The 26886-nt window shown below is 47.4% G+C and overlaps 1 protein-coding gene across 1 annotated transcript in view; it reads left to right on the plus strand.

Moving 5' to 3' along the window:
- Window positions 1-18478, plus strand: part of LOC119391008 (protein RCC2) — a 171806-nt gene extending 153328 nt beyond the window's left edge. The window contains exon 7 of the mRNA XM_037658719.2: window positions 17992-18478. Coding sequence (XP_037514647.1) covers window positions 17992-18165 — 174 coding nt within the window. The 3' untranslated portion in view covers window positions 18166-18478. The remainder of the gene's footprint in view (window positions 1-17991) is intronic.
- The last annotated feature ends 8408 nt before the right edge of the window (window positions 18479-26886 follow it).

Below are 26886 nucleotides of genomic sequence, written 5' to 3' on the forward strand. Positions count from 1 at the left end.
TTTTTCGAAAACTGTGCGCTGGCTAGTTTCCTATCACAAACGCTATGTCATGCTGATAGCCACATGTCGTTCCTGATCGGGAAGCACCGGGCGCGCGGTGATTACGCAAGGAAAGCCCTCGAGATAGGTGACATTATTGTTGGGTGGCAAAAAGACGTCCCGAATATGCCTTTTCTTTTCTTTTTTTTTTTTTTTTTTTGGAGTTGACAGAGCTGCAACTCCCGTTCAAAATGCGGTGCGGCGATGAGCGCGTTATTTCGCCACATCGAGGACCGCCTTTGCGCACTCGTTGCTGCCGGCAGTAAACTGACGCTGGCGAAAGAGCGAGATAGGCGAGATCGCACGAACGATACGCCCGGGTGTGATGCACGTTCGATGGGTTCTAAAGACACGCTGCCGGGAACGCAGCGTAACTACGCGGTATACACTATTGTACGTAAGACATATGGGTGCCTCCACCTTGGGCTGTTAAACGAATGTTTTCTTATTTTTGTATCACGTGGCATGAACTGATAAGGCCAGGAAACACCGAATGCACCAACCCAACCGTCTTCAGGCGCATATATGCCCACCGTAGCGCTGTTTGTTTAGATGTTGAAGATAAAAAACTGCAAGGTTAACAGCCCAATATGGCGGCACCAAAACCCATGCATAAAATAGTCAATATTCTTCGCCTGACGTGCGCCACAGCTAGCTATAAAGAAATATATGTGATGACGCCGGAGTAAAGGTTACCAAAAGTGCCCGCTACTGGCATTACCATCGAATCATTTCGGAACTATGCTAAGTATAGTGGCTGACATCGCGGCACATTGGACGGACGACTCACGCGGCTTTCATCGACGCTTGCGCGTACGTTTGTACGGCGATCCGTTACCGAGCGTACCTTGTTAGTTGTGTGCAGCGCGTCGCCTGCTAAGCTCACCCAGTTAAGTGCTGAGACGTTAGCTGTAACGTACGTGTGTGTTTATCCGTGCGCAGCGTGATTTCTCTGCTCTCGGAAAGCTCCGGTCCGAGCAAAAGTGTGCCGAGGACGTTCTTGGGCCAATACGGCGACGGCGAGCTGCTTTCATTTCTGCAAGCGACATGCACTTAATTGAAGCGGTCCCAGGGCGCACAAGGGCACGGCAGCGAACGGTGTGTTTGGGTTGTCACCTGTTCTTAAAAGCGTGCAGTACACTTACACCAGCAGCAACAGCGTTAGGGCACACGAACTGCCGAGCAGGAAGTTTATAATTGTTGATAGGTTTGTTGGTTTCATCGCGGAGAAGTGGCGCGGCGCGTTCGTTGGTAGCCATTGTCACGCCCCGGTGTATTTCCGATGCTTATCCGTGTGGGCATCACCGCACTCGTGCCGAAGTCGTAGTAATCACTGGTCTACCGTTTATGCGCTTACCGTAAAGGCGCAAAATTGGAAGTTCTTTTCAGTAATATATACGACCAAATATTACGAAAAGATTAAATATTCGAGTACCTTCAAATCTTCGAAACTTCTCGAATACACGGTTTTCGAATCGAATACGAATATTGCAAATGTATTATCAGACTGATATTCGAAACTTTCGAATATTCGCACACCTCTAGTAGTAGATGTAACGAGCTTGAGTTATCTGGCAAGCGATCGCAGGAAGCGGATGTTGCCGACAAGGCTGGTTTTTTGCAAGCCATCCCGATCGGCGAGAAAAAAGACGGCGACGCTTGTTGGCGGTTATCGGAGAGCTCACTTGCTCTGATCCCGAGCTTTAAGATGCTATTGAGGACTCTGTGAAGAATAGAATAAATTTCTAGGCGAGGGCGAGCGTAAGTAACAGGCCCATTTGCAGCAAGTGAGAGCTTTTTTTTTTTTTTTTTTTTTTTCCCCCCCTGGTGAGGGCACTGCTGAAAGAAGTTTTAGGCAGTCGACCGATATTTTTTGGGACTGCAGCTCGCATTTACCAGCCACACCACTGCTTATATGGATGTTTTGCTACAAAGCCGAATCCCAAAACTTTTCAGTGCCAAGGCATAGCGGTGAACGAAATTCGCGACACCGGCACGGGTCCCACTTGCTCGATTCGGCACGCGATGTCGAAAAACAGAAACGGGGCCACCATAATCAGATGTGCTGTAATTCAGGCTGTTGCCGTGGTTTCATGCGATCTTAGCCCGCAGCTATATTCCTTTCTTTTTTTCTTTTTTTCTTTGCGATAGCAATTATATTGTCACAAGGCAGTAGAGGGTCAGTGACACAAGGTAGTAGTAGGACCCTCTCTGGAAGAGTGACAGCGACGAAGTGCTGAAGGGTCATTCTAGTTATTAAACGTATTCCAACATAATATCTACTTTAAGAAATACTGGAAAAGTACTTGCGACATAATTATAAAATGCAATTAAAAGTAAGACATGGAGTCAAATTTGGTCGGGTCAGGTAAACTCAGCTGTCTAGTCGGCTCAAAATTTCAAACTTCTGTTATTATAATAGCACTTATTTCCTTTTTAACGCGATAGCGTTAAAGAGCTCGTATCGCAGAAATTCCGCCGTCGGTGTCGGCCCTGTTGGTTGTGAGCGAAAAATCATCATCTTGTCCGTGACCGAAAAATTGAAAAAGCTGCAAATAAAATAAATAATAAAAATGTTGGGTCCGAGTGAGAATCGAACCCAGGCCGTGTGCGTGGCAAGCAGGTGTTCTACCACACAGCCACGCTCCTGCTTGGAACTGCACTGAAAGCAACTGTCATGCTTCGCAAACAAACGCGTCCTGTATACAGGTGTCACAGTACGAGATGTAATATCGCAGTAATATTGCGTGGTACAAGCGTACATTGCCATCGAGCGTCACACCATGTCAACATCATAACGACTTGGTGGTTTAAAGACAGCCACCCATTACAAAAGGCACACTCATTACTGCGTGTACTCCCTTAAGACCACGTAGTGAGTGCATCGCAACTTCGAAAAAGTTTCTCGCGCATAATTGCTCCTGGTTTAAAGCGTGCTACCCATTACCCATTACATAAGACACACACTTTGGTGCGCACACTCTGTTAAACACTCGTAGTGTTCGAAGTGCGCACTAGTGGCAGGATATCGCTATCGCGTTCAACTCTTAAAGGCGAAGCTTAAGTGTCCCCCAATTTTTTTGTGTAATTAATGTAATTATCATCCATAGGCTATAATGCCCTTTGTAATTTGATTCCTCTTTATCTTCGTGATTTTTTTTTATACTTTAGTGATAGGGAGGTAAACATTAATGTAATTATCATCCATAGGCTACAATAAGTCTTTTTGGCCAATCCCCCAGAGTGGGTATGTGCCAGAATTGGTAGGCTACAAACAAACAGGCTCCGGTCCGCCATTGTCTCAGCCATTATTTCTGCTGGTACATATCTGTAAATATACGTTTTCTTGTAACATTATTGGTGGAGGTGCTGGGTACGCCTGCCTGCATTTCCTCTGAAAACCGACACAGAACTTCGGAGCGGTCGCCGCCTCCCTTTTCCTGCAATGACTGACCGAGGATCGCCGGCGCAGCAGCAGCAGCAGCAGCCCCATGTGTTTCTCCTGCCTCCTTGAGACCCAGGAACCTTTTCGGGCACTGACAAAGACAAGGTGAATGTGGAAGATTGGGTCGCAATGTACGAGCGCGTCAGCGAGTATTACAGGTGGGACTCCAGGGAGACTGCACTCGTTTGGTACGAGACGCATGGGTCCAAATTAACCAGCTTTTACATCTGCAAGTCAAAGCTCATCGAGTTGTTTAGCAGGCCATTTGGTCGACAGCAGGCCACAAGAAAAGAAGTGGAATACCGTGTTCAGACGTCGACGGAGTCTACGTTTGCTACATACAGGACGTACTGGGCGTTTGTCGAAAGGCTGATGTGAACATGACCGAGGCTGACAAGATTGCGCATATCTTGAAAGGGATTGCCGACTATGCGTTCAATCTACTGATCGTGAAGGATTGCACCACCGTCGACGCCGTGGTAGGAATGTCAACGTTTTTAGAGTCGTCGCACCAGCCGCCAGTTCGTACGACTACCTAATACTGCAGCCACATCGACCTGCCCAGAACCCCCCACGTTCACGCAAGCTGCGTCGTCAGAAAATGTCACCTGCATCGTCCGCCGTGAACTGGAAGCAATGGTATCTGCTGACGTTCCACAGGCTAACGCATCCACAGTATCGCTCATACAAGCAGTCGTACGCCAGGAGATTGCAAATCTCGGCATAACATCTGTTTGCTCTATTCGCACTCCCGAGAGTACTCCTGTTGTCGTAAACCAGAGCCCACCCTTCACACTACCAAAACCCCGCTGACTGGAGGACGACTGATGATCGGCCAATCTGCTTTAACTGCTCTCGCGTAGGACACATTGCGCGTCACTGTCGCAGTCGGTGGTCATCGACTTCCTCCTGGAACACCGCGACATGGTGTCGATTTGAAGGCAACTCGCGCAGATTTTCTCCTCGTTCCGATCTCCAGGCTACTGATGTCAACGTTCCAAGCAGAAGGTTCAGCCGATCACCGTCACCCCAAGGCCGTCGATCTCTATCGCCGCTTGTTCGTCGATCAACGTCCCCTACACAGCCTGGACCGTCGGCCTCGGGAAACTAGTCCATGCAGCTCCCGGAGGTGACGCTGCATCAGCGAACCAGTCTTCAAATCCTCTGTTCACGATTCTTACGCGCCGAGACATTTTAGAAATTTTGGTGGTTAACGTTACCGTTACGGCCCTAATAGACACTGGTGTACAAATTTCAGTGATGAGTGCTGCTCTCCGGAAAAAACTGCGCAAAGTGCTCACGCCTCCTGTTCAGTGTGGAGTAATAATTGCCAATGGGAGCACATCTACAGTTCTTGGTATGTGCACTTTTCGCGTGTGTATTGCTGGCTCTCAGACTATCGTATTGTTTGTCCTGCTTGCGTGGTGCCCACATGATGTGATCCTCGGTCTCGACTTTCTACGCACTCCGCTCTTATCGACTGCTCGACGGGCCCTTCAGCTGGAACTCCCTCTAGACGCCAGTGGCGTAGCCAGGAATTTTGTTTGGGGGGGGGCTCACGTTGCAATGCAACCTCCTCATTGAATTTTTCGGACGACTAAGTATATGAATAACATGTATAACCGGTGACAATTTTTATTGAATGCTGCAAATCACTTCTTGAATGCTGCGCACTGTCAAGAACGAGTAAGAAATGTGCTTTTTCATAAAAATATTATGTTACCATGCCCGCAAAATCTTTTCAGGAATAACTGTCGTCAATCTTTTCAAATTTTAATTTTGTTGTGTGCAAGACATACAGGAAATATCACGTAAACTATGGAACTGCATCATTTTTAAACTAAAGAAGCGCCTGATAACAAAAAAATGAAGTCCACAAAATAAGCAGGACGAAATCAAATATTTTAATGTAGATTGTTTACGCAAAATGTTCATTTTTTTGGCACAAATGACGCGGCTAGGGAAAAACAAGAATGGGAAAGTACACCTCGAATACGGGCAAAACATAAGTCACAGGAAACAGTGCGCAGTATGCTTACACAAAGCATCACAAATGTACATTTAAATATGCAATCAATATACAGAACTAAGCAATGATCACTATGCATAATGTCCAAAATAAGGCAAAAGAACATGCTACACAATCACAGAAACTGATATGTCCTTGGGCCAAGCTGCTCTCTCGGACGCACCATGTGGAGAGACCTATTATGGAAGAGCGCAGAACGAAAGAAACTATTTCAAAACTGTTTTAAAAGTGCGAACCACTATTGTGCACTCAATATAAAAGGAGGGTTGTCGCTTCTAGTGCAAAAAGCAATAAAGAACAAAACCGACAAATGAAAGTAACAATGCCGCTAGTACGGCTTCCCAATAGCTGAATTTGTTTGGTAACGCCGCGTATGCCGACCTCTCAGTGAACAAGGTGAAGCTGTCGATTCGCTGTTAATGTCCACCTGATGCCCGTATTTGTATGTTTATATTAGGTCACGGTGTTAACTGCTCAAAGGTACAAAATCCTCACTGCTTTAAAAGTTGGTGAACAATAATATTGCGTCAGAATTACGGGCTCATTGACCTGAACTCTGGAACAGCAGTGTCTTTTCCTTTCGTTTGCGCTGATTTTTGTCCTGCTCGGTATCAAAGGACAAAGTTGACCCGGCGAGGAAGCTTAGCGAAGTGGTCAATGACTTCCGACACGCTGATATCGACATTTCTGTGGCCGTACAGAAGTGCCAGGCCTACCATGCGTTCCTCAGACATCGTGGAGCTTGAGTAGTTCTTAAGTAACCTCATCCTTGAAAACTTTCTCTCTGCGCTGGCAGTGGTCACTGGAAGGGTGGCTAGAATATGGAGTAGCTTGTACACATTCGGATAGAACCTGCTGTCGCAATGAGAGAGGGCATCGGTACCTGTACTGGGACGATGGTTTACTGCTTCGTTCGTCCGCTTTACCCACCATAGTCGCAGTTCTCCCAAAGCAGCCCTCGTTTCGACGTTATGCGCAAAAACTGTCAGGAGATTTTCTGCTCCTTTCTCCCGATCATCTTGAATTGGTGATATTGAGGATGGTACAGTTACTGAAAAGTACTTTAGAAGTGCCCTGTGCTTTTAGAACCGTTGGTTTAACTGGGCTAGTACGTGGTCCATGAACTTAGAACAGGGTTCTGCGAAAATATTCTTCCACGCTTTCGAATGCATTGCTCCCAAGGTTTTGCTTCCGGACACCGGCTCGACGGCTGGTGATCTGGTGACGGCTTGTGCTTCTCGATGCTGGGTCGAGAAGCACTGCATCGTGCTTCTCGACCCAGCGCGTTTCGCATAGTCCCAAGAGGCGCTGCCTTGTAGACTCAGTACAGCTCAAGCTTATCCCTTTGTTGCATGCTGTCCACTACAGTGGACAAATTTCTGGAATTTTTGAAGCAGCTGCGGTGCCTCGGAGATGTGCACCTCCGTATTGGTAGCTACAGTGGACGAAAGGGGTTTTCATTCGCCGCACTAGATGGCAGCAGGATACCGCGGGTTTTTCTGCACACTTGCTCAAAATCGCAGCCTCCTGCTCCGGCGCGTAAGTCACGTTCTTCTTTACTTTTTTTTCTTATAACTGAGGTGAAATAGCGATTTGGTATGCGTTATTGTATGCACGCCATAGAAGAAGCATTCGCAGTCACGAGCCATAAATATTGTGGCTTAGTGAAATGAATACAATTTTTCAGAACAAATTTTGCAATATGTCTACTGTAGTGGACACCATGCATGGTGGGAACAATCCCCGCTCACGTGCGGGTTTTGTATGTCATGGCTCTTCCTTTTTGTAGCTTCATATTTGGGGTTGCTGATGTTTCTATTATTGCGATAGCAATTATATGGACATTCTTGGCTGATTTTTGCTGTCGCCGTCATGCCTCGGATATATATATATATATATATATATATATATATATATATATATATATATATATATATATAGCCGGCGCAGCGAGCTACTCGAAAGAAACCATTGACTGGTTCTGAAATCGAGGAATTGTTGGACCTTCCTTTGTCGGAGGATCAAGTGAACGCGCTGCTCGATGAAGACGTGCCATCTGGCAGTGAAGATGACCGCCTTGAAAATGAAGGTGACAGCAGTGATGAAGTAGAAGTAGGTAGATGGAGTGACATCGTTGATAGCAGCGACACTGACGATAATGCCGTGGACACCGACAGCGATGCCCAGGAGTGGGGTTCAAACCTCTCGCAATTTTTCTCAATTTGTCATGTGTACATTTCTGGCGACTCTCATGGTACCGCATCCAACGTTTGGTGTTCCATACCTGCCAAGTCTCCTGGATTACCCGGGAGACTACCGGATTTTGAACGTTTCTCCCGGTTGTACTGGTCATAGGAAAATCTCCCGGAAATCCAGTTTTGCCCCGCGCGTCCAGTGCTTTGTCTGGCCACATGAGCAAAGTTGTCTGGCCACGTAGTAGAAAGGATTCTTCCTTTTTTTTTTTTACGATGGTAGAAAGGTTCAACTCAGTTTCATTGCGCATGAAGTAGCTGTGCACTTTGCGCCGCCGTCCAGCACTTAAAAGGGTAGCCGTTACCGATGTCTGTCGTGATAGCGCGTTCGCCAGCGCTCGCGACCGTCCCCGTCTCAGCGGTGCCCCTTATGGTCCCTTGCCCGACGAAATAACGGGTAAGCAAGCGACGACAGGCCTCGCACGCGGAGCGATGTTATCGCATGTGCCCTTCGCACGGCGGTGACGGCCGGGTCGTTTCGTCTCTGCTTCAACCGCGTTCGTCCCTAGCGCTAGCGCGCTTTTACTCGCACGTGAAACAGACGATGCGTAAGCGATGTTATCGGTTTGGACTCTGTACAGATCAGGGGCGACCGCAAAATCCCGCTGGCAGTGTTCATATAATTGCTATCGCAGAACCCCCCCCCCCCCCCCCCCCCCCCCCGCGGTCGGCATACTTTATACCCCCCCCGTTGAGTAGATCTTCCGGATTCCGTTCCTCCAAACTTGGCAGGTATGGTGTTCATGCATAAATTTGTTCGGGCAAGAAATCTCGACGGCTGAAAAGACTCGCCACTTTCACTAACCGAAGCTGGTGTTCATGTTGTCCACTGTAGTGGACATTCTGTATCTTATGAAATAAACGTTTGACTTCAACGAGACTTTTTTCTCCGCTTTTTCTGAGTGCACTATAATAGGAAATTAAAAGTAAGCGGTGTTTACATGCGTAGATTTTTGCCATGCAACAAAGGGTTATCATTTTTCGCAAAACGTGTGAGCGGCTAGAAGATTTATGGAAAGAGGCTGATGTCGCCTTAGAGTCCGAGAACAGTTTCGGATGTCTGTGATGGAGCATGCCGCACACAGAAGTAAAGGGAGTGACTGGTGCAGTGAGTGTAGAGGGCCGCTGGATATGTCTCACAAACAGCAGCTTGAACACCATTCGTTTTGTATTTAGTATTTTGTATTTAGTTGTCGCACTGAGAGTGAAAACAGTGAGGCACGAAATGCTAAATACTGTTTTGTCAGTGTTCTTTTCCGCGCGATTTTCTGTAACCACGGAAAACAACACGCGAAAAAAAGTATTCGCGCCTTGCGCTAAATAAATGGGAAAAATAATCCCTGGGGATTAACAGCTATCTGAACTGGGGGTAAAAAGATCATTCGCATGCAGTGTGTGAGCAGGACCGACTATTCGTCTGGCGAGGTGATCTGTGAGGACCATAAGTTGCCTTGTAGAAGTACTGCTAAAAAAGAACGGATCCCTGAGGTTCTTGGACCTGATGCTCAGACCTTTTCGAGTAGCCATGTTTGCTGGAGATATGAGCCTCGTGCAAAAAAACCTGTGTTGCCTTTTGCCTCTGCACAGAGCAAGCTGGTCCAGCGTGGAATTGCGCGTGCCTGTTTTACACAACGCATTGACCAAGCCTTGCTACCATTCGATGCAAGAAAGCTTCTGCGGACAAATTGCTCGTTTGAAGGCAGCTGGATATCCACGTGCACTGATTCGCAGGCAACAGTTCGTAAGAATGTGGCTGTGATTCCATACCTGCATGGTATATCACACATTCTCGAAAAGATTGGTCCAAGAGCGGGGATTTCAGTTGCGTTTTCTGCGCCTAATAAGTTGTCGCAGTTGTGTGCCAGAGCCAGTCCGGTAAGAAGGCCTTCAGAGAGCTGTAAAATTAGGCACCGAAATGGATTTGTTGAATGTGTGAAGGGCGTAGTGTATAACATACATTTGTCCTGTGGTCAAAGTTACGTCGGACAGACAGGCAGATGCCTGAATGTGAGATTGCTCGAACACAATATCAGACAGTGAAAAAAGGTTGTGATGGTTTCTTGGCGGCTCATTGCACGGAATGCAAATGCGTGCCTTTGTTTGACAGTACAACAGTGTTGGCAACTCACCCTAATAGCACCATGCAGGATCATCATTGAGACGGCAGCAATTGCTAATGGAAGCTGCGTCAGCAAGCCATCCATCGCACTAACAAAAAAGGAACTAGATTACTTAAATTCACCCACACGTGTTGGTCCCGCGTAGTTTTGCTGTTTTTAGGGGCGAAGCTCCTTACGCCGTGGGTCTGTCCATCCTCCGTTTGTAGCATTGTAGTAGCCACCTCTAACTCGCGAGAAGCGCGCGTTCTGGTATGCAGTAGAAGAAGAAGACGACGTTGACGAGTGAGACTCTCGTGCGTGTTCGCCTGTGTGGCATTCTTTCTTCTTTACTGCGCGCGTTCTGGTATGCAGTAGAAGAAGAAGACGACGTTGACGAGCACGCTTTCTATTTAGCTCGGAGTCGCCAGATAGAAGACAAGGCTGCGGAACGGAGGGCACAGAAGGCAGCGGCAGCGCGCGCTCGCAGACAGAATCCTGAGGTGAGAGCCCGCGAGGCCGAAGCTGCACGTCGACGCTGCGAAGCAGATTCCGCCGTTTGAGCCCGCGAAGCCGTAGCTGCTCGACAAGCTGCTGGGGTCCGGCGAGAAGACCCCGCCGTTCGAGCCCGCAAGACCGAAGCTGCTCTACAAGCTGCATGGCTGCGGCGCGAAGACCCCGCCGTTCGAGGCCGAAGCTGCACGGCTGCGGCACGAAGACCCCGCCGTTCGAGCCCGCGAGGCCGAAGCTGCACGTCGACGCTGCGAAGCAGATTCTGCCGTTCGAGCCCGCGAAGCCGTAGCTGCTCGACAAGCTGCACGGGTGCAGCGAGAAGACCCCGCCGTTCGAGCCCGCAAGGCCGAAGCTGCTCGACAAGCTGCACGGCTGCGGCGCGAAGACCCCGCCGTTCGAGTCGCGAGGCCGAAGTTGCTTGACAAGCTGCACGGCTGCGGTATGAAGACCCCGCCGTTCGAGCCCGCGAGGCCGAAGCTGCATGGCTGCGGCACGAAGACCCCGCCGTTCGAGCCCGCGAGGCCGAAGCTGCTCGACAAGCTGCACGGCTGCGGCGCGAAGACCCCGCCGTTCGAGCCTGCGAGGCTGAAGCTGCTCGACAAGCTGCACGGCTGCGGTGCGAAGACCCCGCCGTTCGAGCCCGCGAGCCCGAAGCTGCTCGACAAGCTGCACGGCTGCGGCACGAAGACCCCGCCGTTCGAGCCCGCGAAGCCGAAGCTGCACGGCTGCGGCACGAAGACCCCACCGTTCGAGCCCGCGAGGCCGAAGCTGCTCGACAAGCTGCACGGCTGCGGCGCGAAGACCCCGCCGTTCGAGCCCGCGAGGCCGAAGCTGCTCGACAAGCTGCACGGCTGCGGCGCGAAGACCCCGCCGTTCGAGCCTGCAAGGCCGAAGCTGCTCGACAAGCTGCACGGCTGCGGCACGAAGACCCCGCCGTTCGAGCCCGCGAGGCCGAAGCTGCTCGACAAGCTGCATGGCTGCGGCACGAAGACCCCGCCGTTCAAGCCCGCGAGGCCGAAGCTGCATGGCTGCGGCGCGAATGGGATCTTCAAAATGTGAAGGACCGTGAAGCGGCGAGAAAGCGCGCGTACCGGCAGGCAGAGCCTGAGGCTGTAAAGCGCATCGGTGGGCTCTGTAAAGCGCATCGGTGCAGGCTGTAAGCGCATCGGTGCAGCCACGTGAAGTGGCTGCAAAGCGCATCGGTGGGCTCTGCCCGAAGGCGCCGACGCGCGCTTCCAGCGGGACTTCCTTGATAACAGTTTTGGCGATAGTTGCGGTGTGTGCAACAGATTGTGATTCTCAAACAATCTAGTCACAATATCTTCCATCAAGAAGGACCACGCTCGCGCCAATGCCATTGCCGTGCTGCAGCGCGAGTTCGCTTCGCCCCACTCATGATCATTCACCACGTGGATATGGTGTGATTTTTTGTTTAGGTTTTCCTCTTGTGATTTGACTGATATCGTTGTAATCACATGTGACAGGTATATATCTGTGTGTTGCTTTAAGAAACGACAGTTGCAAGTTAGCGCTTGTACTCGTCGTTTCTTTGTCCGCTGTGCACTTTTTGCGCTAAAGTTTTAGCAGTACGAAATACCAACTAGCCCGCTCCCACACCTTGCTTTGCAGAAGTAACTGCACGGAGAGTAAATGTTAGACCCGGGGGCATTAGTCCTTAAAAAATAATGTACTTAAACGTGCGTCGCCTTGTAGACCTTCTAGGGTAGGAAGAACACGATGGCAGACGCCGGCTGCGTGAAAGTAAGGTAAAAAAAATTCTGCAGATCCCACGCACTGTGGGAATCGATGTAATGCGAAGCAGCCAGCAAAGAGCTGCATGCATCGCCTTGTTTGTCTTTGAGCCAAATGAAATAATTCATGCCATGGCATCTAGTCCACCATATATCGCATGTTTGCCATGCACGCATGCATGCACAATCTAGTGCACACCATGCCAATGAAACGCATATTCTGGTATATAAATGCATGACCTGTTGTTTATGTTAATCACGCACTCGTGTCATGCCATACCAATTTTGGTATATATCACGTTAACAAAACGGCCGGAAGCGCACCATGACAGTGGCATGTAAATCATACCGTACATGACATGCATAACATGATTCGCATGTTAAGACCTCTCATTTATGTTCGTCATACAGTCACATCGCGCAATACCAATTTTGGTGTATATCAAAGGAGCAAAATGGCCGCGAGTGCACCATGAGTAGAGCATGTAAATCATGCCATACATGGCATCAATATTATGGTTTTTCATGTTACCACCTGTCACTAATGTTCATCATACAGTCACATCGCGCAATACCAGTTTTGGTGTATATCAAGCTATCGAAACGGCCGCGAATGCACCATGAGCATGGCATGTAAGTCATGACATACATGGCATGCATGTCATAGTTTTCATGTTACCACCTGTTATTCATGTTCTTCATACAGTCACATCGCGCAATACCAATTTTGGTGCATATCAATCTAGCGAAACGGCCACGAGTGCGCCATGAGCATGGCATGTAAATCATGACGTACATTTCATGCATGTCATGATTATCATGTTACCACCTCTCATTTACGTTCGTCATGCAGTCGCGTCGCGCAATACCAATTTTGGTGTGTCAAGCAAGCGAAACGGCATGAGTGCGTCATGAGCATGACATGTAAATCATGTCGTGCATGTCATGCATGTCATGATTTTCATGTTACCACATCTCATTTACTGTCGTCGTACAGTCGCTTCGCGCATAGCAATTTTGGTGTACATCGAGCTAGCGAAGCGGCCGCGAATGCATCATGAGCGTGGCAATTAAATCATGACATACATGACAGGCATGTCATGGTTTTCATCTTACCAACTGTCATTCATGTTCTTCATACAGTCACATCGCGCAATACCAATTTTGGTGTATATCAATCTACTGAAACTGCCGCTAGCGCATCATGAGCGTGGCATGTAAATCATGGTCGTACATGACTTGCATGTCATAATTTTTATGTTACCACCTCTCACGTTCGTCATACAGTCGTGTCGTGTAACACCAATTTTGGTGTATATCACGCAAGCAAAACGGACATGAATGCACCATGAGCGTGGCATGTAAATCATGACATACATGACATGCATGTCATGGTTTTCATCTTACCAACTGTCATTCATATTCTTCATACAGTCACATCGCGCAATACCAATTTTGGTGTATATCAATCTACTGAAACTGCCGCTAGCGCATCATGAGCGTGGCATGTAAATTAGGTCGTACGACTTGCATGTCATGATTTTCATGTTACCACGTCTCCCTTACGTTCGTCATACAGTCGTGTCGCGTAATACCACTTTTGGTGTATATCACGCAAGCGAAACGGACGCGAATGCACCATGAGTGTGGCATGTAAATCATGACGTGTCATGGATGTCATGGTTTTCGTGCTACCACCTGTTATTCATGTTCTTCATAAAGTCACAGCGCACAATACCAATTTTGGTGTATATCAATCTAGCGAAACGGCCGCGAGTGCGCCATGAGCGTGGCATGTAAATCATGTCATACATGACATGCATATCATGATTTTCATGTTACCACGTGTCAGTTATGTTCGTCATACCGAAATGTCTCGTCATACCAGTTTTCGTATGTATCCCTTCATTTAAACGGCCGCGAGCGCCCCGAGACCATGTCATGTAAATCATGCTGCACATGACATGCGCGTCATGATTTGTATGTTAGGACCTGTCATTATGTTCGTCATGAACTCTTGTCACGCCGTACCAATTTTGGTATATATGAAATTAACGGAACGGCCGCAAGAGCCCAAAGGCCGTGGAATGTAAATCATGCTGTTCATGACATGCGTGTCATGATTTTCATGATATGACCTGTCATTTATGTTCGTGATAAGGCCATGTTGTGACACACCAATTTCGGTATACATCCGATTAACGGAAGGCCAGGCAGCCCAAAGGCCGTGGAATGTAAATCATGCTGTTCATGACATGCGTGTCATGTTTTTCATGATATGACCTGTCATTTCGTAATAAGGCCATGTTATGACACACCAATTGTGGTATACATCCGATTAACGAAACGGCCAGGAGAGCACAAAGTCGTAGGCGGCTAGATAGATAGATACGCTCAAAGTCGCAGAAGTTCGCTAAGAAATGCTTCGCATTTAATAGGAATAATCGTACCAGAGTCAATTTTCTTTTTATTGTTAAAAAAAGAAATAAGAGTAATACCCTGTTTCACCAAGTGCATGGCTGAAAAAAATCTTGCAGACAAGCCACCTTCGGGAACCTTTCAACTGTCCACGGCATTGTCGTGCTCGAAAAAAAAAACATATTTTAGACGACATCTTGGGTGGTTTTCGGTGAAGGTGGTTATTTCGGACGGTGGTGTATAATAGAACGAAAAAAATTAAAAATTTCAAGGGGGGGAGGTGGCGAGGAGGCTGAAGCCCAATAAATCCCACCCCCCGGGTGACGCCCCTGGTCGGTGGTGTATGAGAGCACGGAAAATTTTTGGGGGGGGGGGGGGCTGAAGCCCCATAAGCCCCTCCCCCCCCCCTGGCTACACCCCTGCTAGACGCCTACATTGACCCTGACTCTCCAAGTCGCTTATGTGCAATGCAGTTTATGCATCTTCCTCCTCAAGCCGCGATGTACGTCCAGCTAATCCTTGATCCGCCTGTGCGCGATGGTGAATTGAATATGTCGTTTCAGCGATTACCGCCGTCGTCTTGAAGCATTCTGTTGCCGTCCCACACACTGTGGTCACAGTATGCCGCAACCAGACTTGTTTCCCTCTTTTGAACTTCGGTCTAACCACCCATAATACCTGTCAAAGGAGCCGAGCATAATACCTGCCTGCAGGTATTATGCTCGGCGTCGCGTCATCACTGCAAGAATGCCATATCTCTCAGTTATCAGCAGATGTTCCTAGTCACCATGCCAACTCACTCACTGCACTTGACCTTGCACACACTGACATTGAGAAAATGATAGCGCCTGATCTTCCACCCACTGCAGCACAAGATCTGCATGGTCTCTTGATATCCTATGCCGATATATTCGATCTTGACAACTGCCCTTTAGGCCAGACATCGGTTGTGACCCACCACATCAACACCGGCGATGCCAACCCAATTCACCGGCGCCCTTGCCGTGTGTCCGCTGCCAAACGCGCTGTCATCAAGAAAGAAGTCGAAAAAATGCTCGCCAAGGTGTCGTCGAACAATCGTCTAGTCCGTGGGCATCTCCTGTTGTGCTTGTCAAGAAGGAGGACAATAGATGGCGACTTTGCGTTGACTACAGACACCTCAACAAGGTCACTAAGAAGGACGTTTACCCTTGCCACGCATAGATGACGCACTCGACTGCCTTCATGGCGCCAAGTTTTTCTCATCCATTGACCTTCCATCTGGTTATTGGCAGATTGCTGTTGATCCGCAAGACCGAGAAAAAACCGCATTTGTAACCCCAGATGGCCTATACCAATTTACAGTCATGCCGTTTGGGCTTTGCAATGCTCCCGCCACCTTTGAGCGGATGATGGATTCCCTTCTACACGGCTTCAAGTGGTCAACATGCTTGTGCTACCTGGATGATGTCATCATTTTTTCACCAACATTTGCAAGCCATCTTGACCGGCTCTCCACTATTCTTGAGGTATGCCGTAGCGCTGGTCTACAGTTACATATCTGTAAATATACGTTTTCTTGTAACAATGTAGACACTTCAGGCGAATTTTTTGCCTTCGCCATGATCTTCCTTATCAAGTCCAAATCGCGATTGCGTCACCCTGCGCATCGTATACTCTGTGCGAGTGAAAGGGTGCGAACGCTGTCGACAAACGGGGCTTAAAAGAGATGAAACGAGCTGACCGTCTCCTTCGCGCGATGGGCACATAGAGATAGGAGCTGGAGGGTTGGTGGGGGGGGCTGTGTGTGTCAGACCGGAAGTGCGTACTTTGTACCAGCGGGTGTGGTCGCTTGTGCCGCGGTATCTTTAGAGGGGATCAGCAGGCGGCTCATACCTTTGTAGGTGTTGTGCTCTAATTACAAAACTTCCATTGAAGCCATAGCAGTGGCGGATCCAGAAGGGGGGGGGGGAGGTAGCGGCGATCGCCTCCCCTCCCTTCACTGCCTGTCGTCCACCTCCTTTGACAGGCTGCCTGTTGAGTTTGCCCCCTTTTTCAGGCTGCTTTGGCTACCACTGCCCAGAAAAGGCTAAAAAAAATCTTGTCCCTGCTCTCTACCTCTCTCCTCATCGCTATACCCTTTCCTGCTTCTCTATGCACATTTCCAATGAAGGCTCCTTAGGCACCGCCATAATCCCATCTGGGCTGTTGTAAATATGCGTGACCCACGAAAATGCACTGCTGAGGCGGTGGCTTCAGCCTTTGTACTCCTCCCACCGTCAAAGTAGGCACCTGGATACGTCCCTCAGTCATAGATAGGTCACTCTCTTAATGCAGCGGCTGCGTTTCCTGAAGGAGTGAGCTGCTAGCCTATATTCGTATAAAATTCCCATTTGTTGGTATCGGATTCACTATCTCGCTCTCGCGGTGAAACTGTGACTCTTTTTTTCTTACGTGCGATGGTTTTCGATGTTGTGCATCTTAAAGAGCAAATGGTTCAGCTGGGCAACATGATAGCAAAGGCGTGGCACTGCTCTGGGCAACACGCGAGGATTTTACAAGCTGCAGCAGCAGAATAAGTGCCATTCCACATTGCATTAAACCTGCATTTGTTTCGTCTTTACATGTGACACTCAGGCAAGGCATATAATTGTGATTGCTGCACCTCAGGCTCAACAAAACTGATTTTTTTTTCACACACAAAAAAAAAAGCTTTTTCATGTTGCCGAGCATTTTTGTGGCATTTTCAGTTTACTATTAATCCTTCGGTAACTATGCCTTGCATGAAAGGTCGTATTTCAGTTTAACGAAGTTTCGATATAACAAAGTAAAACCAACTTCGCTATATTGAGGTTTAACTGTTCTTTGTACTATTCAAATGGGATAATAAGTCATTTTTATTTTTAAACACGCGTACTAGAGAGTGACGTCATCGAGCGACCAGGTGTCTACCCATCTTGACATAAAACAAAGTTCTGTTTCACTCAGGGAATTTTAGCAAAACACTCAGGGCAATCCTGGGAAACTCAGGGAATTTAGAAATGACAACTCAGTAGACACCCTGGAATAGTTAAATTGGAATGAAATGTTTTAGAAAATGTCTTCACATAAAAAGCAGTTGTGACAGGGCTTGGCTTGGCGATGCTCTTATTATGGTAGGAAAATGCTACAAAGAATGCCAGACGTAGTTTGAACTGTGTCCTGTGTTCTTTGTATTGTTTCCCTACCATAAGCGCATTGCCAGGCGAACATGGAACAACTAGCCCTCTCCGTCGCATTACTAGCCTAATCCGCAACCACTACATTTAGCAACGAAAAACAGTGGCACACTCTCACATCAAACTTGACCACAATTGATCTAACTGCAGTGCATAAATGCAAGAGCTATAATTTGCACTTGCTGGACTTGTTGCATTTGTGGGGCATATCATGTGTCCAATATAACAGCCTGTGCTTTTCAATGCTGCAGGGCTATGGTGAAGGTCGGCAGAAATCCTCGACAACTCCCCAGGAGGTGCGCCTGCTCGAAGGTGTCCATGTGCATGCAGTGGCCTGCGGCCTGGGCCACTCGGTGTTCATTGCACGAGACGAAAGTGAGGAGGAGCGTGCTCGCATCCGCCGCCTGCCCGAGTTCCAGCCCTGAGCGGTGGCGGCTGGAACCACTGTACATACACCATCATGTACCCCTGGCACCCGACACGATCAGCGGCCAATCATTCGTTCCCTGCAAATACTCACCAGAGGAGAAGCTGCCTCACGTAGTTCTGGTTGTGCAAAGAATCTCCTGCCATTTTTGTTGCTTCTTTCCCGTACTGTACAGCAAGCTTTGTTTTAGTCACGTGTGCCACGTAAAGTGATTGGCCACTCATCATGTTTGTGCAACATGACCTCATTGTATGATCTCAGGACAATAGATTTTATGTTTTGATAATAAAAAGAAATTGTCAAAGCGCAAAGGCCACTGCATTCTCCAGTCACAGCAACAGTGGACCACTGTTTGGGCATTCCTCTGAGAGGAATGGTTTGTAGAAAGGGCAGTGTGGTTCGCTGGACAACCACATGAGCTGTGTTCGTTTCAAACGCACTTTCACTTTTATTCGTAGGATCTGGCAATTTGTAGACTACTATATTGCCTCTGAGAATCATAGCAATTAAGGCCAAAGTGAATGTCATGAAATGTCTCTTGTGAGGAACAGGAAACTTTGTACACAGATATGTAGCTGAGCCAGCTCACAAGTTCAAATTGGCGCATGTGATACATGCGAAAAAAAATTACAGCATATCCACGGGTGAATGATGAAGAGCTTGGGCGAAGCTCCTGAAGCAAATCATGGTTACACCGTGAAATGTTCAGTGGTTTCACCCAGCAGTAATCAAAGCGATATGCCGCATTGATTACTGCTGCGCTCGCTTGGCGGCAGCCTCTCGAGCTCGCACCTCGGGATCCTGCCGACGAGCACGAGACGCAGCGGCCTTCCGCACCCGGCGCTCCTCGTCATCCATGGTCCACCAAGCAGCACGATCCGGCAAGCGCACTCCTCCACGTACGGCAACGATCAAGGAGAATGAGAGATAACGGGCGCAGCAGCCAATCTGAGAGCAGCGGCACCCATAACGCCATCTAGCGTGCATTCACCTAACCGCCGTATTGCACACATCTTTATGGGACAGCGCCGTCTAGTATATCGTCACCCAACTGCAGTTTGCATGCACCTCTATGGGACAGCGCCATCTATTGAATGATACGGGAGACGCGACAGCGGGGGAACGCCGGATGGAGCGACGACCGACCAGGTGATGCTATGAGGAGCTTCGCCCCTAAAATTGCAGATGATTACGATACTCCGCAATGCAAAATGTGAGCGTGGCTGCATGCGTGTTTTAATTTGGCGATTTAATGAGGCAAACAATTTGAAAGACATCTGTGCACATGCAATTAGAGACTCCTTAACTGTAATTTTAATTTTTATTGTTGATTCTGTTATTTTTATGTAATACTTTTCATTATTATTAGTTCTTTTTCTTTTTTTAGCTCGGCAGTGCAAACTGTAGTGAGAAATGTTCTTTGTTTTTTTTTCTGTCGTTATTCTAAATTTTATTTTGTTTTTAATTTTTGTAGAAATTTTATTTGTATCTGTTCTGCTTCAGTGGCGTTAACTGTAGCTGGAATTGCTCTTTATTTTAAATGCGAAGCATTTCTTAGCGAACTTCTGTGACTTTGAGTGTATCTATCTATCTATCTGTATATCTATCTATCTATCTAGCCGGCCTACGACTTTGTGCTCTCCTGGCCGTTTCGTTAATGGGACGTATACCAAAATTGGTATGCCACGACATGACTGTATGACGGACATAAATGATAGGTCATAACATGAAAATCATGACATGCATGTCATGAACAGCATGATTTACATGCCAAGGCCTTCGTGCTCTTGTGGCCATTTTGTAAACTTGATATAGGGAGTATGCACTGAAACTGAGCCGCAATGTGGCGCTGCGGTGCCGCGAGCTGGGCGCCATTTTTTTGGTTCTCGTGCAGCAGCCGACCTACGCTTGCTACTGTGTTTGCTGTGTGTACGCGCTAGGTGTTGTGTGGTGTTTCCTTGACTTCCTTGTACTCGTGTGTTTCATTAACGATAGTACGGCGTTGGAACTGTCCCCTACCACTGCGTGTTGTATGGACTTGTAAAAGTGCCCAAGCCGCAGGACGTTGTTGCGCGTCGAGCTGCGTCAATCGGCTATGGTGAACTGCGCTGTTTACGGTTGCTCCAACCGCACAAGAAACAGCCCCAACGACGAGAACTTTCAACGGGTAGGGTTCTGTGTCGTGCCGAAAGTTATATCAGAACAGTGTGCGAAGACGCTGAGCAGCATCTTTTCACTGCAGCAACACGGCGATCGCTTGCACAGCCAGGCAAATTACTAGATCCGTGCAACACGCAGTGGTAGGGGACAGTTCCAACGCCGTACTATCGTTAATGAAACACGCGAGTACATGGAAGTCAAGGAAACACCACACAACACCTAGCGCGTACACACAGCAAACACAGTAGCCAGCGTGGGTCGGCTGCTGCACGAGAACCGCAAAAATGGCGCCCAGCTCGGGGCACCGCAGCACCACATTGCGGCTCAGTTTCAGTGCATACTCCCTATATAGCAAAATTGGTATGGCATGACAAGATTGTCTGACAAACATAAGTGACAGGTTCTATCGTGCAAATCATGACATTCATGTCCTGTACAGCATGATTTACATGACATGGTCTTGGGGCGCTTGTGACCGTTTAATTATATGGATATACTATACTGAAATTCGCACGACGAAGCATTTCTGTATGGCGAACATAAATGACAGGTGGTAACATGAAATCATGACGTGTGTCATGTAGAACATGATTTACATGTCATGCTCATGGTGCGCTCGCGGCCGTTTCGCTAGTTTGATATACACCAAAAATGGTAGTATTACATGACATGACTGTACGACGGACATAAATGACAGGTGGCAACATGACAATCATGACATGCATATCATGTAGGGTAAGATTTGCATGCCACGCACCACTCGCAGCCATTTCGCTAGCTTGACGTACACAAAAATTGGTGTTGCACGACGCGACTGTATGATGAACACAAATGGCAGGTGGGGACATGACAATCATTAGATGCATTTCATGTACTGCATGATTTACATGCCATGCTCATGGTGCGCTCACGGCCATTTCCCTGCTTGATATACACCAAAACTGGTACTGCGGGAGGTGACTGTATGGCGATCATAAATGACAGGTCCTAACACGCAAATAACATGCATGTCATGTACGGAACGATTTACATGACACTGTCTTGGTGCACTTCTGGCCATTTCGTTGGCAGGATATACACCAAAATTGGTATGGCATGACATAAGTGTGTGACTAACATGAACAACAGGTCATGCATTCCATATACCAGAGTATACGTTTCATTAAAGATTTTACATGCATGAATGCATGACAAACATGCCATATACAGTGAACTAGTTGTCATGACATGAATGACTTCATTTGCCTTAAAGGCAAACAAGGCGTTGTATGCATCTCCTTGCTGGCTGCTACGCGTACATGGATTCCCATAGTGCATGGGATCTTCCGGATTTTTTTATTTTTTGTGTAGAATTTTTCAGTGTTTATTATTTTTACATTTTTGGTTTCGGTGGCGAAGGTTCCAAAGTAATCCAACCGCCCTCAGCTAAAGAAGACTAGTGTTGTGTCACGCCCATGGCAGATCTTTCTGTGCGCTCGGTTGCAGTACGGTGAGGGAGGGAGGGCGCAGGTGCCATTATGGGTAGCAGAAATAAGCATCGTATCCCTCTCAATAATTCCCCCTCCCCAAACACCCACCCCCCTGTACAAAACGAAGCAGACAAGAACAGGCAGTGCTAACAGCTTATTGTGACAATACTCACTGGAAACATAGTACATTCTGTTGCGCAAGCACCATGACACATGAAAACGCAGCGTAAAACTTGATAAAGTTGCTTTGCGCTGCAAAGAGCGCTCTGCATGAAATCATATTCTGATGAATGCAGTCCTGTCATATTTTGGGGCGTTCTTTTAAAGGCTGGCTTGTAAAGCTAATTGAGCTGGACAGCTACTTCAAGGGCCCTGCTCAGAATCTGTGTCCTGCAAATGTGGCTCACAACCACATGCAACTGTTTTTTAACTGCGGAGCTGTTTATTTCAGCAGTCAGTGGTAATCGCGAACAGAAAACTCGTCATGGAGCAGCATGCGCTATCTTCATGCTATTCTTCATCTTCTGCAGGGTTTGCACGGGTCCTTGAAAACCTGGAAAACCCTTGATATTGAAAATATCATTTTCAAGGCCTTGAAAGCCCTTGAATATTGTGGTGCTTGAAAACCCTTAAATTCTGTCCTCAGCACCTAAAGTCCCTAAATTTTTTCTTTTCTTTGTTTAGTAGCGAGAACCATTGAAGTGCCGCCGCCAAATCTCATTGGGTGACGCTCGTTTTCGGTCGTCATGTTTTCCTAATGCTTTTCCATTGCCTGGTGAAGCAGCGGTGCACGCATCCCCCGCTCACTAATGACGGGGGATTAGTGCAAGGAGAAATACGCGACGCATGCGCTTTGGGAAGACATCATTCCCTCACATATATGTTGCCCATCGCTGGGTTGAAAACATTTGATTGAACGAGCCCTTTCACTGCGACCTGATGTGAAAATGTACATAGTCGACAAGACGTAAAGAGGTGAAGCAGCCGAAATTAGCTTCCTTTCAGAACTTGCTCAATTTCTGCGGTTACCCGCTAATCCCAGCAAAGCTGAACTTTGCCCTTGCAGTTGCACTAATTCTCAAACATTTCCTGATGGTATATAAGGTGGACCAACCATTTGCATTCTTTCTAGCAAGGGACCTCGAAGCAGTTGTCTGGAAGTTGCTCACAAAGTTTGTAAAGGGCTCAGTTCTCTCTGCATCGAGTAGGATTACAGGCCTGTTGAAAATCAGCATTGAAGACAGGAACAATCGCGCTGAACTTGAGAAGGTGGACAACGGTATACAGCTGAGCAAATTTTGAAGAATTCTAAGGTCAGTGCAAAAGATGCATTTGCATTTAAAAAGGAATATGTTAGCAGTTTTTTGTTAGTGTGATGAAGAAGGCTCTTGAGAAGAGTCCTTTAAAATTCTCCTTGGTTATAGGCCTGTCCTCACTGGATCCCCGACAATTATGTGCACCAAGCCAGACCAGTGTTTAGGAAGTCTGAAGAATGTTTTGAATGCCCTTATCACTGCTAAAAGGTTGAGTGATTACCAACTAGACTGGTTAGTTGCAAATGGCGAAATGCTACCGATGGAGAAGCACAAGCTGCGTTTGTTCGAAAAGAGTTCGGACAGGCCATACACGTTTTTTTTTAGAAGTTCAATTCGTACGGCGAGCTCTGGAGAGTAGTGAAACTTTTGCTTGTGCCGATTCATGACCAGGCAACCGTCGAAAGAGGGTTTAGTGTAATCCAGCGAGTTTCTGTGGAAAACCTCAAAAGCCTGTCGTACATCTTGCAATGTGTTATATGTGATGCCATTGATGAGGCAGGTGGCATCCTTAACATACCTAAGGAACTGCGGACCTCCGTTTCATCTGCAAGGGATTGTTACCATGCATATTTTGAAGCGCAGAAGAGGAAGCAACAAGAAGCAAATGATTCAAGAAGGCGTCTCGTTGAGGACGAAATTGATAATTTAAGCAGAAAGAAAGTGAAGCTGGAAGCAACAGTTGCTGATCTGACAACTTCAGCAGATGAATTAGCCTTGAAAGCAGGGGATGTCACATACAATGTGGAGCCTCAGGAAAAGCAAGACAGAAGAACTGCTAAACACCAACCAGAGAATATCTGCAAAACTTCTGGAGAGAGAAAAAAACGAAGAGGGAAGGCAGGGAGATTAACCAAGCTTTGGCTACACTACATGTGGGGTAGGGGAAAGGGGATAATAGAAAAGATAAACAAGAAAGAGCTTTTGTGATCGCTTACCACCTGTCTCAGTCTAGTCCTGAACTAGTCTTAGTCCATTCAGGGGCGTAGCCACGTTAGGGCACACCGGGCCCGTGCCCCCCCCCCGAAATTTTTTTTTGCCATAGCATACAGAGCAGAAAATGACACTCGACCACATCTGCCTGCTCGTCCCCACTACAGATCAAGGAGGTGCCCCCCCCCGAAAAAAATTTCTGCCGACGCCCCTGAGTCCATTCATAATGTGAGTCATCTTAGTGTTCAATAAATTTGTTGCTTTTTTATGATGGGTACCAGACCAATTATTGACATGGGTCCTTGAAAAAAAAAACGGGCCTTGAAAGTCCTTAAAAGCCCTTGAATTTCTGTCTTCAAAACCTGTATGGAACCTGTTCTGTTTCGCTCTCGGAACAGGTGCGCCGATTTGTCCGATATCATGGGATGCAATAACTGATGAGTGAGAGAACGAATACAGAGAGAGAGAGAAATTGAACAAAAACTGTTGACGAGGTGGGATTCAAACCCGCGTACCCACTAACCGAAGGTGAGCATCATAACCACTCGGCTCTCCGAGCACGTTAGCAGAGCATAACATAGCCTTGTATAGATAGTATGTGAAGCTGCGATGGGGCCTTGGACTTCATGGCTTATTTGCGCTTGCAGTCCCTGGAAGCGCGAATAGGAAAGGGAAGTGAGGCTGAGGAGGAGGGAAAGGGTAGGGAAGAGAGTGCAGCTTAGCATAGAAAGAAGGATAGAGAAGAAGCGAGGAATGGAGAGAAAAAAAAAAGGGAAGGAGAAAGAAAGGTAGAAGGCGTGAGAAACAAATACATACAAAGAAAAATAAACAGAGACAAATACTGCATAGGAAAAATAGAAAGAAGAAAAATTACACCATCTCCCACTAAAGGGAACCATGAGGGGATGCGAAGCAGCATTGGGGATGCATACCAAGTTTCCGTTTACATTCACTCGGCGTTTCCGCTAATGCAAATCAGTTCTGCGGAATCCCGCAAGGTGGCGGAAGGGTTAAGAAAGGGAAAATAGTGTGTGCGCTGCTCGTGTGTGCGGTTTGTGCGCGGTGTGTGTGTGCGGTTTGTATTTAGTGTTTGTGTTATTACGGAGCGAACCCTGCGCTGCTACTGCTCCGCGACGATCTCGGCAGAGGTTGGAGTCTAGAGGTGTGCGCCGCCGTCTGTTTTTGGTCAAGCCACTCGCGCCGCCGCCGCCGCGCAATAATTGCGGCGCGCCGCCGTTAGTCTTAATTCGAATAGGGAATCTGGAAATAAAATACAGCATTTCGCCGGAGGAGCTGTTATCGATGTGTCCGTGTAATGGACTGTCCATTTCAGCGGCTGCTGAATAGCGGGAGCTCGGCGAGGAGCGCGCCCCGTTTCCGGTTCTTGTTCTGCAGCGCCATCATGACATTACGAAGCTTTCAAACACTCTCGACACAAATGACAGAGACTGAATGCGCTTCAATGCAACGAACGCAGTCCTCAGAGATCGATCGTGTTAGCCATAGAGTTTCATGCAATAACCTAGAGAGGAAACTGGCGCTGCAATCGTTCAACCACCATGGGAATGATGGGAAGAACAGGCTTCGGATTGAATAGCGTTAGCTAGCGAACTGTCTACGGATCTTTTTCTACAGTTTCAGTTTCGTTCTTCGCGAGGCGTGGGCAGTGGGGTGCGTTGCAAAGCACTCAAGCAGTGCCTTTGTTGCTCAAAGAGGCTGAAGACAGCTAGGTTTCTTGTTTTGCTGCCCCTTTGCAGCATTACAGGTTGTATTTGACAGTTTTATCAAAGCGTCGTGCACTCACCGCTGCGCATAGATGTAGCGTCCCATGCCAGTGCAGGATATTGCATAGAGTTCCTGTTTTGTGATAAGCGCTACTTGTCAAAACTCTTTCAAATCGACTGCAAAACGACGGCGAAGCTAAGTAGACGCACCGTCGCGCTCCTCTGACTCGACTTCACAAAAACGAAAAATGGGTTGGAGGCAGATCACTTAGACAGACGCACCTGACATCGCAGCAGATGATACGTTAAGTGTTTCTCACTCAATACGGTACTGTTATTTCCATAAATAGATAATGCGTACTTTCGAGGGAAAAACGAGCGTGTTTGTTTTCAAGTGTTATAAAAAAATATTTCATTATTTGATCATGCCAAATCTGGAACATAATTGCAGAGCAATGCATACCCTGATGGTTAAATTTGTGCCGGTTTCACTTCCATCTCACGGTCACGCAAACTTTTTGCAATAAGTTTTACGTACAAAAGAATAAAGCAAGTTTTAATTGGAAATACACTTGAAATCCTCAAATCCTCAGAATTCGTAAACCTGTGCCATGACTTTCATCTTTCACAAGTTATCACCGAACCAACCCGAACAACTTCGACATGCGCAAATATACTCGACCTCGTCTTAACCACTTTCCCCGATATGGTTCATGAACTATGCTTTTTACCTGGTTTAAGCGACCATTCTTTCGTATACTTTACCATTCACGGTAAAGTTAAACACCCTGTTCGCCAACCGAAGCTTATTAGAAATTACAACAGGGCAGATTTTGCTGCAATTAACCGCGAACTTAGTGTGTTCCTTGACGACTACATGCTAAAATTTGAAGAACGGTCTGTTGAAACCAACTGGAATATTTTTAAAGATAAAGTTGCAAGTCTGGTTGACAGGTACATCCCACTGCGTGCTATTTCAGGTAAACATCGGTCCCCTTGGTTTACTTCTTCGTTAAATCGCCTGTTAAATAGGAAGAAGCGCGCGTTTAAAAAAGCCAAACAGAGTAATGAATCTAGTCGATGGAGCGCTTATCGTGAATGTACTACGCAGTATAAGGAG

This window comes from Rhipicephalus sanguineus, chromosome 4 (genome assembly GCF_013339695.2).
Source record: "Rhipicephalus sanguineus isolate Rsan-2018 chromosome 4, BIME_Rsan_1.4, whole genome shotgun sequence".
Classification (NCBI taxonomy): domain Eukaryota; kingdom Metazoa; phylum Arthropoda; class Arachnida; order Ixodida; family Ixodidae; genus Rhipicephalus; species Rhipicephalus sanguineus.